The sequence below is a fragment of the Hemitrygon akajei genome, chromosome 13, assembly GCF_048418815.1.
Source record: "Hemitrygon akajei chromosome 13, sHemAka1.3, whole genome shotgun sequence".
NCBI lineage: Eukaryota > Metazoa > Chordata > Chondrichthyes > Myliobatiformes > Dasyatidae > Hemitrygon > Hemitrygon akajei.
Window position 1 is genome coordinate 27,659,257 of NC_133136.1, and position 16,411 is coordinate 27,675,667.

At 40.5% G+C, this 16,411-nt stretch overlaps 1 protein-coding gene across 2 annotated transcripts in view; it reads left to right on the top strand.

The window, feature by feature from the left end:
• spag8 (sperm associated antigen 8) overlaps positions 1-16,411 on the top strand; it is a 462,677-nt gene that overhangs the window by 92,976 nt on the left and 353,290 nt on the right. Inside the window, exon 1 of one of the 2 annotated variants that reach the window (XM_073064304.1) lies at positions 7,856-7,881. The exons of the other annotated variant lie outside the window; for it this stretch is intronic. Coding sequence (XP_072920405.1) covers positions 7,871-7,881 — 11 coding nt within the window. The 5' untranslated portion in view covers positions 7,856-7,870. Of the gene's footprint in view, positions 1-7,855; positions 7,882-16,411 lie in introns of those variants that run through there. 2 annotated transcript variants of the gene reach the window in all.

A 16,411-nucleotide genomic window follows, 5' to 3' on the forward strand; every position in this document is an offset into this window, starting at 1 on the left:
GTTCACTGTATAAGATCTTGCCTGGTTGGACCTTGCACTTGTCTGCATTAAATTCTATCAGCCATTTTACGACCCATTTTCCCACCTGGTCCAGATCCCACTGCAAGCACTAATGATCTTTCTTGCAGTCCGCTACACCCCCAATCTTGGTGTCATGATGTGTCACCAACAATAATGGTGTCATCAGCAAACTTAAATATGGCATTGGAGCTGTGCTTAGCCTCACTGTCGTTAAGTGCAAAGTGAGTAGAGCAGGGCAGTAAGCACACAGTCTTGGGATGCACCTGTGCTGATGGTGATTATGGAGGAGATGCTTTTGCCAATCTGCACTGACTGGGGTCTGAAAATGAGGAAGTTGAGGATCCAGTTGCAGAGGCTGCACATTTAAATGGCAATTTATCAAATGCTTTCCCGAAAGAAACACTTCATCTATAACCCTGAGCTGGTTAGGTAGCACTACTTCTTGTAGATAAAATATACTTGATTTTCAGCTTGTTGCATTTCTTTAGCATGAGTACATAGGACATAGAAATTTACAGCACATCGCAAGCCCTTCGGCCCACAATGTTGTGCCGACCATGTAACCTATTCTAGAAACTGCCTAGAAATTCCCTAATGCATAGCCCTCTATTTCTCTAAGCTGCATGTACCTATCCAAGAAGCTCTTAAAAGACCCTATTGTATCAGCTTCCACCACGGCCACCGGCTGTGCATTCCATGTACTCACCACCCTCTGTGTGAAAAACTTACCCGTGACATCCCCTCAGTACCTATTTCTAAGCACTTTAAAACTATGTCCCCTCGTGTTAGCCATTTCAGCCCTGGGAGAAAGCCTCTGGCTACTCACAATCAATGCACCTCAGCATCTTATACACCTCTATCAGGTTACCTCTCATCTTCCTTTGCTCCAAGGAGAAAAGGCCAAGTACACTCAACCTATTCTCATAAGATATACCCTCCAATTTAGGCAACATCCTTGTAAATCTCCTCTATAGTGTATCCACATCCTTCCTGTAGGGAGGTGACCAGAACTGGACACAGTACTCCAAGTGGGATCTGACCAAGGTCTTATATGCCCTAACAGTAGCTCACGGCTCTTGAACTCAATCCCATGGTTGATGAATGCCAACACACCATACACCTTCTTAACAACAGTGTCAACCTGCGCAGCAGATTTGAATGTCCTATTGACACAGACCCCAAGATCTCTCAGATCCACCACACTGCCAAGTCTTACAATTTATATTATGTTCTGTCTTCAAATTGGACCTACCAAAATCAACCACTTTACACTTATCTGGGTTGAACTCCATCTGCCACTTCTCAGCCCAGTTCTGCATCCTATCGATGTCCCGCTCTAACCTTTGACAACCCTCCAGACTATCCACAACACCTCCAATCTTTGTGTCATCAGCAAAATGGGACCCTTGCTCCCAGTCCACTCCATCCGGTGGTCTACCAGCTCTCCCCACATGCATCTCCTTCTTCTCCTCTCCCCCAACAAAAGACCATGAAAATCCCTCTTCCAGACTCACAAGAAAGAACATTTCTCTCATTGGATAGCTCCCACATTCCAAAGCCCCGTTATCTCCAGTCATAACCCAAACATTGTTGCTACAGAGAAACCATTACATTAGATGTGAAACTTTACAGTGTGTTACATAAAAATCAGAAAGAGGAAGGGTCTCAGAACAGATCTCTGCAAAACACCACTGGTCACTGAACTCCATGCAGAATATGAACCATCTACAAGCACCCTTTGCCATCTGCGGGCAGGCCAATTCTAGATCCACAATGCAAGGTCTCCTTGGATTCCATGCCTTCTTACTTTCTGAAGGAGCCTTGCATGGGGAACCTTATCAAATGCCTTACTGAAATCCATATACACTACATCCACTGCTCTACCTTCATCAATGTGTTTTGTTACATCCTCAAATAATTCAATCAGGTTCATAAGGCATGACCTGCCTTTGACAAAGCTATGTTGACTATCCCTAATCTAAGTTCTTTATCCAAGGAACAGATCTAAATGTTTTATCTCACTGGGGCGTCTGGATCAAAGTAGGATGGGTGGGGGGGAATGAAGTGAAAATCTGGGAGATGAAAAATGGAAGAGCTAAAGGGCCGAAGAAGATGGCATCTGATCGAAGAAGAGAGTGGCCTTGGGAGAAAGGGAATGAAGAGGAACACTGGGGGGGAGGTGATGGGCAGATGAGAATAGAAAGGAGAAGCTATAACAGGGAATGGAAAAATTGAGAGGGGGAGGGTGAGAAATTAATGGAAGTTAGAGAAATCGATTTACCACTGTAAATTCATATCCTTAGATTTTTGGCATACAAATATATTCAGGTGAATAGAACTCGTTGTAAACACAGCTGAAATATGTCACAGATCTAATTGATATTGGAACAGGTAAACACTGAGTAAACTGGTTAGGTTTCTTCAACTAACTTCAGGATGCTCTTCATTGACTACAGCTCTTTCCAGCACTATCATCCCTTCAAATCAAATCAATAAGTTCCAAGTGGTAGGCCTCATTACCTCCTTGTGCAACTGGATCTTCAATATCTTCACCTGTCAGTTTGAATTGGCAACAACATCTCCTCCACAATCACCATCAGCACAGGTGCGTGACAAGGCTGTGTGCTTGCTTAGGCCCCTGCTCTGCTCACTTTATTCTTATGACTGTGAGGTTAAATACACTTCCAATGACATATTTAAGTTTGCTAACAACACCACTGTTGTTGGTTGAATCAAAAGTGGTGATGAATCAGCATATTGGAGACAGATTCAAAATCTGGTTGAATGATACCACAATAACAACCACTCACTCAGTGTCAACAAAACCAAAGAGCTGGAAATTGACTACAGGAGGAAGAAAGTGGAGGACCATGAGCCAGTACTTATTAGGGGATCAGAGGTGGAGGAAGTCGACAACTGTAAATTTCTTGGCGTTATAATTTCAGAGGATCTGCCCTGGGTCCAGCACGTAAGTGTCATTACAAGAAAAAAGCACCGTAGTGCCTCTACTTTCTTAGAAGTTTGCGCAGGTTTGGCATGTCGTCTAAAACTTTGACAAACTTCTATAGAAGAGCGGTGGAGTGTGAACTGACTGATTGCATCATGGCCTGGTATGGGAGCACCAATGCCACTGAACGGAGAAGTATACAACTGATTCCACAACCTATGGATTCATTTTTAAATACTCTGCACTCATGCTCTTGGTATTTATTGTTTATTTATTATTATTATTCTTTTTTTTGTATTTGCACAGTTTGTTGTTTTTCTTTTATTCTTTGGTTGTTTATCTGTCTTTGTTGTGTGTGGTTTTTCCATTGATTCTTTTGTGATTCTTTGTATTTACTGTGAGTGCCTGCAAGAAAGTTCATTTCAGGGTATATTTGGTGATGTATATGTACTGGATAATAAATTTACTTTGAACTTTGAATTTTGAAGTTGATTCCTAGCTTAGCTGATGCTGGTTCTTACAGATATCATATGCTTGCTTTTGTGATTGTTGCTTCTCATTTGCATGGGTAAGTTAAGTTATATCCAAGGAAATACACTGCTGTTTTGCCTGCCCCACATTACTTAAATATATACTTTATTCTGGCAGATGTTTGCAAGTTGATGAAGCAGAAAACTCACATTAAGACACCCTGCCTTTTTTTTTGACTTTTTCTTCTGAGCAGTTCTTACTTTGGATGGTACAAAATATTTTTAATACAGAGCTGTTGTTCAATACGTCAGTAGTTATTTTTTGTGCGCAAAACCTGTGTCTTCACTGATTGAAGTGGAAAAATAATTACAAAAAGGCTTTCTAATTATTAGCCTTAATTATTTTGACACAGGAAGATCGAAATCTTGTTCAAAGAATCTTTGACAGCAGGTTCACATAATGGAAAGATCTTTGGTATTGCAATGAAGCAGAAGAAAATCATCAGAGAGATTAGAGCTGAAATTATAGTACAATTTTACAGTAAACTGTGAACTCAACCTGTTGACCTCCAACCAGAAAACTAGAAGTTTGACATTTTCAATCTAATTAGAAGTGGGTGCCATGTCATTTTTACACCTGTGATAAATAGTATAAAATAGAATCTTCACAGATTCCTTCTTTTGTGGGATTTTGTATGTGCCTTAAAGCAGAAAGTAGAGTGGAAAACTTCAAATGGCTGCTTTAGTAACATCTAAAATAGCAATTTTACAATTTTGCTCTTGGTAGGAGGTCTTGTCCACTGACAGGACGACTTTTGGGCTGTACCACCCGTAACTCCCTCAGCTTTTAACAAGTGAAATATTTTAAGTGAAACACAGTCTATTTCTCAAATCAGCACTGGTAATAAAGCAGAAAGGAAAATGGAATTTTACTCTAAGTTAATTATAAATTCAACTTTGTGACAACAAGCTGGATTGACACTTCGACGCTCCCACTTGAAATGGAGTTGAGCCAAGCAGCTTGTTGGGAGTGTAAGGTCGGGTCATGACCCTCATGGATTCATTTACTCCTTGAACACTTAACATATGCCCAATATTATTCCTTTGAATTAGCTGCGATCATTATTTTCCATATATATAACAATAAAATACAGTAAATTTTTCAAGATAGATTTTAAAGGAACCCTCAGTACAGGCTGTGGCGAGAAGATAGGGGAATATGAATAGGTTATGCCATTTACTGGAGGTATCTGAAATGTGGGACATATTGTTCCACGATGACAGACTTATTTCTCCTTAATGACATACAGTTCTCAACAAAAGTCTTAGGCTCGTAAAAAATTAGGTAAAGCGAAAATGCTTTAAAATAATGAAATTAAGTTTCTAAATATAAAAAAATTACAATAAAGAGCAGTAAATAGAAAAAAATAAATAAATCAGTATTTGGGGTGACCACCTCTTGCCTTTAAAGCTACATCAATTGTCTTAAGTACACTGTTGTGCAGTTTTATAAGAAGATCGACTGGTAGGTTGTTCCAAGCATCTTGGAGAACTTGTCACAGTTCTCCTGCAAACTTCGGCTGCCTCACTTGCTTCTGTCTTTCCAGATAATCCCAGACAGCCTCAATAATGCTGAGATGAGGTCTCTGTGGAGGTCATACCATCTGTTGCAGAACTCCTTGTTCTTCTTTTTGCTGAAGATAATGCTTTATGACCTTGGCCATGTGTTTGGGGTCATTGTTCTGTTTCAAAATAAAGCTAGGACTGATCAGACACCTCCTTGATGGTATTGCATGATGGGTGAAAATCTGTTTGTACTTCTCAGCATTGAGGATTCCATTAACTCTGACCAACTCCATTTGCAGAAATGCAGCCCCAAACCCGCAGAGAATCGCCGCCATGCTTCACAATTGGCTGCGGACATTCACCCATGCAGCTGCTCTCCAGCTTTTCTGTGGACAGACTGCCTCCTGTTTGAGCAAAACATTTAAAATTTTGACTTGTCAGTACAGAACACTTGTGACTGTTGTTCAGCACCCTAGCCCTTGGGTTTCTGTGTGTTAATGAGTATTTTGGCTTTGTTTCCAAGTTGGAGGAATGGCTTTTTGGCAGCAACTCTTCCATGAAGACCATTTCTGACATGACTTCTCCAGACTGTAGAGAGGCGTTCCTGGGTTCCAGTTGTTTCTGTGAGTTCAGACTGATAGCGGTGGTAGACTTCTGATTTAGGAGAGATGTCAGTTTGATGTATCTCTCATCTTCTGCACTTGGTTTCCATGACTGACCACTGCATTTCTGATCCTCTTGCCCATTTTGATGTCCTACTTCAGAAGAGCTTCGACAGCACATCTCGAAATCCAAGTCATTAAAAGCATTTTTTGAAGGCAGTCCATTATCCGCACTAGGTGCGCTGATTTTGTTCATTTGCAGTCAATTAACAGAACACGCCACTGTACACTGGATGAATTCATCCGTCAATAACTATTAGAAATGAATGCACAGTTTATAGTACTGTAGTGGTATTGGTAGTGTTATAATTTGTTCTGAATTTCACTTAAATATACAATTTGTTGCTCAGTTAAACAGTAGCTTGTCTATTTTATATCTTTTTAACTCTTTCCTTTAAACCTCGGCTAATTGGGACATCTGCTTAATTGGGTCAAAATGTATTGGTCCTGATGTGTCCCAATTAACCAGAATTCACTGAATATATATATATATATGTGAATTATGGAATTTTTTAATAAGTAATTATGCTGCAAAATAACAAATTTCATGACATATGTCAGTAATATTAAACCTGATTCTGATTTTGAATGGACTAAAATGTTTTATTGATAATAATTTTGTGTTATCTAGTGTTTTATGAGAAAAGCTACATTATATATCATAAGAAAATACATGCTTTGATAATATATTCAAGTTAGTTATTCTGAAACTAAATAACTGTGGAAAAATTAATGGAGCAGATCAAATGAAATCAGATCATGTAACTATGGAGATGAGCTTCACCCTGTTGGTTCAGCTTGACCTGACACAAAATGCAACCAGATTTCAAATAATAACAGCTTCTGGGATCAGATTTGAATACTGCTTATCTGTGATTACAGCTTCCATTATGGAAAAAGCTGCAGGACATTAGCAATTGCCACAAGGATCTGTGGTTTTAATAGCATGGATGCAAAGCTGATACATGCTTTTAAGGAGTGGACTATCATTCACTATTGTCCCAGAGGGAATTGAAATTTGGTGAAATATTCAGCATTTCAACCATGTAATTTAGGCTTCCTCGTGAATTATGTGGAACAGATTTAAAGAAAGCAGTTGCAAGAAGAGGAAGAATATAAATACACTAGGAGCCAATAAATCAAAAAAATGTTGAACATATTATTATAGGTATTCTTGTGAATTTCTTCTGTTGTTAAAATAAGTTCAGTGAAGTATTTTATTTTCATGCACTTAAGTAACATTAAAAAAGAATTCATTATAAATTGCAACTACTTCTCAGGGTTAAAATGACCAATATCAGAAGGCATGCAGTATAAGTGAGAGGTGGTAATTCAAAGGAGATGTGAGTGGCAAGTTTTTTACAGACAGAGAGAGATGGATGCCTGCAATGCACTGCCTGGGGGTTGGTAGATGCAGATATATCAGGGATTTTTAAGGGACGTTTAGATAGGCACATGAATATGAGGGAAATGGAAGGATGTAGACATTGTGTAGGCAGAAGGGATTAGTTTAGTTGTCCACTTGATTACTAATTTAATTGGTCTGGCATAACATAGTGAGCTGAAGGGCCTGTTCCTGTGCTGTACTGTTGAATATTCTATGTTCTATGTTCTAATGAAAGTTACAAATGATTATCAGGTTTGTGCTTATATTAATGCTCCTTTCCTTCTTTCAATTCTTATGCAGGATCCTGCTTATATCCCAGTAGATTCAAATCTATGTTGATAATATTCATTTTGTCTTTATCTTTTCTACCAAACTCAGCAGTGTCTCTAATGTGTGAAACTTCTGTGTGCCAAGAGTTTGTTATTTTCAAAAATTGGAAATTATGGAAGGATGTTAGCCTCTGCAAACCTGAACGTAAGTTCAAAGTCCAAATTCATTAGCAAATGAATCCTTCAATTGATTAAAAGCTGATGAAGTGAAATAAGTATCAGTCGTTCACAACCATTTTTATGATTCATTGAACTGCAGAAGACAAGGCAGGATGAGATTTGTTCCCTTCCTTCACAAAATGGAAAATACTAGGGATTTTAAGGTCAGTCAGTAGGTGTGGAGGGAGAAGCAGAGTTAATGTCTCAGCTCTATCACCTTGCATTAGAATTTAAAACAATAGATATAGAGTAATGGATATTTAAGTATCTCTTGTGCTTATCTAGGATGGTTCCAGGGCAACATTTCATGCACCATCAATCTTCAGGGCATGCTTCTCAGGTACGTGCTAATATTATTACTTTGTGGCTGTATGTGCTATTATAAATCTATGTGTTATGTATTGTGTTTTGCACTTTGGTCCCAGAGGAATGCTGTTTCATTTAGCTGTATAAATGTCAATAAAACTTGAACTTGAACTTTTAAGTTGCGGAGCAACTGGAAAGGGTGAAGACAACGCGTGGTGGGTGGATATCAGAAGAGAATGAATGAATAAAGTGTGTGTAAGTCTGGTGAAAAGAAAATGGTACAGATAGTAATGAATATCAAAAGTGTGGAGTAAATAGTGGATAATAAATAAAAGCTGAATTTCCCAAAAAACAGAATAATTTGTTAATATTAGAAGTGGTTTGATAGTTGAATTTGTTAAATGCGACGTTGAGTTGAATAGATGGAAACGTGTCCAGCTGGAAAATGAAGTAATAGTCCTTGAACTTACATTTGAATAATGTAGAGAAACAATGACAATGATCATAATGGGAGTGACAAAGAATGAACATGTACGAAAGAATTCTTCCATTCTTTTAGATGAAAGAAAATGGAGGGCTAAGCGGGAGGGAAGAGCTAGGTTAGTAAGGTAGAAAGTGAGTACAATATCGTGAGCCAAATGGATTGTTTCATGTTGTACTGTTCTATGTTTTATGCAAAAAGAGACCAAAAGGAATATAATTTTTCATTTGAGTAAAAAGACCACGATAAAGCTACTGTTTTTAGAAAGGTACACAACTACTTTTCCTCTGAAATTCAGGTTCAGATTTGTTTATCACATTGTGATGACCCACTTTCCAGCGCACTTGAACCGGCTCATAAAATGGCGCGCGCCGGCAGAGAGGCCGGCCCCAAAAAAGGTGCCAGGCCTTCTTCACCAGCGAGGGGAAAAGCCCGCGCGCGGGAAGGGACTGTGAATATGCGCCCCCTACAGCATTCCTGCCCGGCGAGGGCGGAAGCGGGAAGGTGAAAAGTGAGGCCGCGAAGTTGGAATAAATCTTTTACGCAACTGCAACTCACTATCTGCGTGTCGTTATTCCAGCGCTATGTGTAGCACACCGCTATAACATGTACATCGAAACATGCAGTGAAATGTGAGAAGAAACATTTCCTCATGTCAGTCTGTCATCACGTGATTTCATTTTATTATCCCTTTGCGGCATCTGCCATCTTTGCACAAATTGGCTGCTGCATTATTTTCCATTACAACACTGACTACACTTCACTGACTCTATAGCATTGTGGGGCATCCTGATGTCATGAGTGATTACACAAATGCAAGTACTTAATTCCGCAATTATTGCCAGCATATGAAATAAATCATATGAATTCTTTCTTGTTTATTCACAGCTGTGTAATCTGTACATGTTAACGTAATACTTGATTGGATCAACTTCTGTTTAAAGGAATGCAGGTTTTTTTGGGATTACAAGTACAGAATCAATGTAAACTAACTGAAGATTCATTCAGTGATAGGTCATACATCACTGAAACAAGCCCTTCTGTCTGTATGTCCATGTCCATGCCCATGTTTTTGCTCATTCACTCTATTCCCACTCACCCGTATTAGGAATTGTAGCCTTCTGGGCCTTGCTGTCTCTTTTCCTGTCTAACTCTCTGTTAAATGTAGTGAGCATCTAATTCCAGAGCCTCCTCTAACAGGAAGTTCTAGATAAATGATATTTTAAAAATCTTTTCTCCTCAGATCTCCACAAGCGTCTCCTCTTGCCTGAAACATTTGGCACCTTATCAGGGGATAAAAATTATGACAATCTACCAAATAAATCCCAATGAAGGGTCAGCCTGATATGTTGACTGTTTATTCCCCTCCATAGTTGCTGCCTGACCTGCTGAGTCCCTCCAGCATTTTGTGTGAGCTGCTGACTATTTACCCTACCTATGCCCTTTGTGATTTTATATAACTCGACTGGTTACCCCTCAGCTTCCTTCAGTCCAGGGAAAATACACCTGGCCTGTCCAATCTCTTCCCATGACTATAATCCTCTAAAACAGGCAACATCATGCCGTATCTACTCTTTGTTCTCTCCAATGCAACCACATTCTTCCTATAGTGCATTGATCAGATCTGCACACAATATTTCAAGTATGGTCCAACCTGTGTTCTGTAAAGTTGTAACAGAACATCACAACATTTATACACTAAGCCTTGACCTATGCAGGCAAGCATGATAAACTGTTTTCTCCACCACTCTATATACCTGTGTTACAACTTTCAGGGAACAATGGACTTACATCCTAAGGTCCCTCTGTTTATCACCATTCTTTAGCACCCCACTACACCCTACCGCTATTTGAATTCCCAAATGCAACACTTTGTATTGTTTGTGATTAAATTCCATCTGCAAAATAACTTTGCCTGCCTTCCAGCTGATCAGAAGTCACCACTGCATAAATTTACTGTAGATTGTTAACTGGAACTAATGTTCCATATGGGATGCATACTGTTTTTCCTTTAAAGATAGTGGAAATCTTTAATCCATGTATTATGCAAGAAGTTTTAAATAGAAATTATCATATTACAAAAATGTAATTCCCAGTACAGTCAATATTAAGTATAGGATCACATAGAATTTCTGACTCAAGAAGAATCCATTGATTAAATAATCCATTTTTCGCCGAAGAGCAGGCTGGATTCAGAAGTGGAAGAAATACAACAAAACAGATATTCAGCCTCCGAGTCCTGTGCGAGAAATACAACCAACATTAACAGCACATCTTCCACATGTTCCTAGACTTCAAGAAGGCATTCTACAGGGTATAGCATGATGCACTCTGAGACACAATGAAGAGATACAACATGGGCCAGAATCTGGTCAAAACCATGAAGCAGCTCTGCACCAAACTAGCAGTGCGGCTTGTGCAAGGCACAGCTGGAGGGTGGTTCCGCACATCAGTTGGAGTCCGACATGGTGGACTCCTTTCACCCACGCTGTTCTACATTTTCCTAGAACAACTAATGACAGATGCCCTGGAAGATCATATCAGTATAGTCAGCATCAGAGGACAGATCATAATTAACTGCAGGTTCGCCTTTGACTTTGATGGGTGGCAGGAAGTGCAAGATCCAAAGGGGTGATGGAAACAGTTGAAAGAGGATCGTAAATGGAAGTGGAAGAAAATGGCAGATGTTGGAAATCTGAAATTAAAAATATGCTAAAATAATAAAGGAATTGGGACTAGATGAAGTACAAGCAGAAGATGGATAATTATGTTAAGTCTTCAGCAGAAAAGTAAAAATAAAAAAAAATTCAAAAGTTGTGAGAGATTACAATTCTTTTACCCCACTTTCACACCATTCATTCTTAAATGTTTATGACATCTCTCTGGTCACTTCAGTAACATATTTCATAACCTAATGAGAGTGTTTATTCTGGCCTTATCCTAAATGTCTGGCATTCAATTTGCATTTCTTTGCATAGCTTATGAGCCTATTTTTCACATGCTATTTTCTTGACAAAAATATCTTGAAATTCATACCAATTAAAAATAATATAAACCACTGCCTTCTTTCAGTTTTTCCTTTTTCGTCTATAAGCAACAGCAGGTGGCAGACAGCTATCACCAACATGAAAAGGTTAAAAGTGTGAGTGGAATATCTATTCCAGCACTGTCATAATTGTAATGAACCACTTTAGTACAGCATAGATAACATAGAAGACATCACAGGGATCCAGTTGTATATAATACATTTCATACTAAAATTCCATCATTTAGTACACAGCTGTCAGCTTCTGAAGTACAAACATATATCCTGGACATTGTTTCTAGGTTTACATGCTTTGAAGGTTATGATAGCAACTCTCGCTCTTGATATCATGCATAAAGATTGGGACTTAGAAATTCAGTTGCATTGTGGATATGATTTTAAACTTCATTTAATGCAATCATAATGCTATTTTTAATATACAAATTGTGGAAATGTGTTTCTTCTTTGGAAACTATACACACCGTGGCCACTATATCAGGTACACCTGTACTGCTGCTCGTTAATGCAAATATCAAAATAGCCAAATATGTGGTAGCTTCTCAATGCATAAAAGAATGTAGATACGGTCAAAGGCCCAATTGTTGCTCAGGCCAAAGATCAGAATGGGGAAGAAATGTGATTTAAGTGACTTTGATAATGGAGTGATTGTTGGTACAAAGATGATGGTTTGATTATCTCAGAAAATGCTGATCTTCTGGGATTTTCATGCACAATGTTCTCTAGAGTTACCAGAGAATCGTGCAAAAAAACAAAAACAAAATAAAATTGAGTGGGCGGCATTTCTATGAGTGAAAATGCCTTGTTAACGAGAGAGGTCAGAGGAGAATGGCCCGACTGGTTCAAGCTGACATGAAGGTAATAGTAATTCAAATAACCATGCCTTACAACAGTGGTATACAGAAGAGCACCTCTATATGCACAACATGTGAACCTTTGGACTACAGCAGCAAAAGACACTCAACCAGGCACTCTCTAGACAGTAAGAAATTTAGCAGAGAATGATGTAATTCAGTCTGAAGAACTTACTTAAGACATTAGCAAGATCATCTGTAGTAATGGGTGTGGAATTAAATCCTCAAGAGATTTTGAGGAGAAGAAAAGGCACATTATATGACTATTCATTACCTTGCTATGTTAGCCACCCATATACAAAGAGAGGGGGTGGGGTGTGTGTGTGTGTGTGTGTGTGTGTGTGTGTGTGTGTGTGTGTGTGTGTGTGTGTGTGTGTGTGTGTGTGTGTGTGTGTGTGTGTGTGTGTGTGCGTGTGTGTGTGTGCGCGTGTGTGTGTGTGTGTGGATATTGATATGGATTATGCCTACAGAAAGTCTGCATTTTGTGAACCATATTTAGAAGACTCAGGCCACCTACCTTGACAAAATGTCTTCCTGCATTGTTCTAATTCCAGGAAGAATCACACCTTGGAGTGATTTGTATTGTCACTTCCTTTCATTACCACCTCCCCCTCCCTCCTCAAATCTGAGTGCCCTCCTGACTTTCAGCTGCAGAACACCTGCGTCTTTCTCTTGTCTTTCTCCATGAGGGCATGAAGAAGTGTGCCATTGAATTGTGACAATCCCGCAGAAGCTGTGCGGAAGTGGGCAGGAGTCTGAGCTCATCTTCCTCCAGCAGCTGTCTCCAATCTTCACAGTTCCCCACTTGCTCCATCTGTCTCCTCCATAACCTTTTATCTCTCTTTGTCTGCCTCCATCTGCATTCAACTGGCATTCTTCCAATTTTACCCCTGCTCCTCTCCCTGTCTGGTGTAATCAGTCTGCCCTCCTCCATCCACCAGTTGCCTTAGATTATTTCCTCACCACTCTCCCCTCTTTCTTATACCAGCCATCTCACCTCCCCACTCTCAGACCCAATGCAGGCTTTTCATCCAAATCGTAGACAATTCCTTTCCACCTCTCCAGTGCTACTCGGCCCACTCAGTTCCACCAGATTGTTTGCTGCTTTAACCCAATGTAGAGCATCTTGCCTGTTATCAGCAAGGACAGCGGTAGGACCACAGCAGCAAATCACACCTATGGATGTTATCGCATAAGGGTGAGGTCAGTGTGGTTTGCATCCCTGGCTGCTGCTTGCTCGAGGGCCAGCATGATCAGCTCACACTACCTGGATAGTGGCAACTTAGAGGAGCACATTTGTAGAGAGATCGCAGACTGTTGCAAGAAACTGAAAATTGTGATAGTAGGTGATTTTAACTTCCCACCTAATGACTAGGACTTCCATATTGTAACAGGGTTGGATGGGAAAGAGTGGTCTGAGGCGGAGTGATAGGGCTTTGGCTCATTCAGGCTTTGGTGAGGTAAGTGGGTAGGTGGACTGCATTTTTTTTTCCCCCTGCACTTTTTCTTTGGAGGAATAGAAAGCATGTCTGTAGGGTTAGTACTTTGTTCTGGTTGTCAGATGTGGGGATCGTGGGAATCTTCCAGTATCCCAGAAGGCCACATCTGTGCCAGGTGCACCAAGATGCAGCTCCTGAGAGACCGTGTTAGGGAGCTGGACCTACAGCTTATTAGGGAAAGTGAGCAGGAGATAGATAGGAGCTACAGGGAGTTAGTCATTCCGAGTTTGCACAAAATAGACAAGTGGGTGACTGTCAGAGAAGGAATGGAAAGAGGTCAGATAATAGAGTACACCCCTGTGGCCATCCCCCTCAGTAATCGTTATCTTGTTTTTGACGTTGTTGAGAGGGATGACCTAACAGAGACCCACGGAGATTGGGTCTCTGGCACTGAGCCTGGTTCCATGGCACAGAAGGGAGAGAAGATGATGAGGAATGTGGTAGTCATAGGGATTCCATAGTGAGGGGAACAGACGGGAGGTTCTGTCAGCCTGATTGAGATACCCACATGGTGTGCTGCCTCCCAGGTGCCAGGGTACGGGATGTCTCAGATCGGGTGCAGAGTATTCTGAAGGGAGAGGGTGAACAGCCAGAAGTCTTGGTATGTTGTTGGTACCAATGACATAGGTAGAAAAAGGGAGGAGGTCCTGAAGGGAGAATTCAGGGAGTTGGGTAGGAAGCTGAAAAGCAGGACCTCCAGGGTAGTAATCTTGGGATTGCTGCCTGTGCCACGTGCTAGCGAGCCCAAGAATAGCATAATCAGCCATATTAATGCATGGCAGAGAGAGTGGTGCAGGGGGCAGGGCTTTGGGTTCCTGGATCATTTGGGTCTCTTCTGGGGGAGGTACGACCTGTACAAAAAGGACAGGTTACACCTGAACCCAAAGGGGTCCAATATCCTAGCAGGCAGGTTTAACAGAGCTTTTAGAGAGGGTTTAAACTAATTTGGTAAGGGGTTGGGAACTGGAGTGATAGGGCTGAGGAAGGGGAAAACAGAAATAAATCAAAATAGCATGCAACAGAGATGATAGAAAGGACAGGCAGGAGATGAGGAATTATTACAGCCAGTGGGATGAGTTACAGGGCAATAGAGGTGTGGTGCAGTTAAAACAGAAAACAACAAATACTGGACTGAAAATGTTATATTTGAATGTATGCCAGCATAAGAAATGGTCAATCTTGAAATTCAGCTACAGATTGCCAAGTATGACATTGTGGCCATCTCTGAAACTTGGCTAAAGGATGGCTGCCATTGAAAGATGATTGTCCAAGGATATATGGTGTATCAGAAAGATAAGTTGGTCGGCAGAGGGAGGTAGTGTGGCCCTGTGTATAAGAAATAATATTAAATCATTAGAAAGCGATGACATGGGATCGGAAGGTGTCGATTCTCTATGGGTTGAGTTAAGAAATGGCAAGGGAAAAAGGACCCTAATGGCAGTTGTATACAGGCCTCCAAACAGCAGCCAGGATGTGGATTACAAATTACAGCAGGAGATAGAAAAGATATCTCAGAAGGGCAATCGTTAGGGATATTAACATGAAAGTGAAATGGGAAAACCAGGCCAGTACTGGACCTCAAGAGAGATTTATAGAATGTCTATGGGATGTCTTTTTAGAATGGCTTGTTGTTGAGCCCACTAGGGGATCGGAGGTGGTGGATTGGATGTTGTGCTATGATCCAGAGGTGATAAGAGAGCTTAAGGTTAAGGAACCCTTAGGGAACAGTGATCACAATATGATCGAGTTCACTTTCAAATGTGAGACGGAGAATCTAAATTCCAATGTTGTCAGTAATTCAGTGGAATAAAGGAGTTTACAATAGCATGAGAGGGGAACTAGACAAGGTTGACTGGAAAGAGACACTAGCAGGAAGGACTGCACAGTAGCAATGTCTGGAGTTATGCGAAAAATAAGGTAAGTGCAAGGCAGATATATTCCAAATAAGAATAAATTTTCAGATAGAAGAAAGACACTACCATGGCTGACAAGTGCAGTCAAGGCCAAAGTAAAAGCAAAAGAGAGGGCATACAAGGAAGCCTAAACTAAACAGTTAGACGAGAAGCTAGACTGGACTGCCAACACAGATGCCTTGTGCAGGAAGGCAAAGAGTCGACTGTACTTCCTAAGAAGGTTGGCGTCATTCAATGTCTGTAGTGAGATGCTGAAGATGTTCTATAGGTCAGTTGTGGAGAGCGCCCTCTTCTTTGTGGTGGCGTGTTGGGGAGGAAGCATTAAGAAGAGGGATGCCTCACGTCTTAATAAGCTGGTAAGGAAGGCGGGCTCTGTCATGGGCAAAGTACTGGAGAGTTTAACATCGGTAGCTGAGCGAAGGGCGCTGAGTAGGCTACGGTCAATTATGGATAACTCTGAACATCCTCTACATAGCACCATCCAGAGACAGAGAAGCAGTTTCAGCGACAGGTTACTATCGATGCAATGCTCCTCAGACAGGATGAAGAGGTCAATACTCCCCAATGCCATTAGGCTTTACAATTCTACCGCCAGGACTTAAGAACTTTTTAAAAGCTATTATTAATGCTTTTTGAGATAGTGATTTAGATGCATATCATATTTTTTTTACTGAGTTAAGTATTGTATGTAATCAGTTTTGCTACAACAAGTGTATGGGACATTGGAAAAAAGTTGAATTTCCCCATGGGGATGAATAAAGTATCTATCTATCT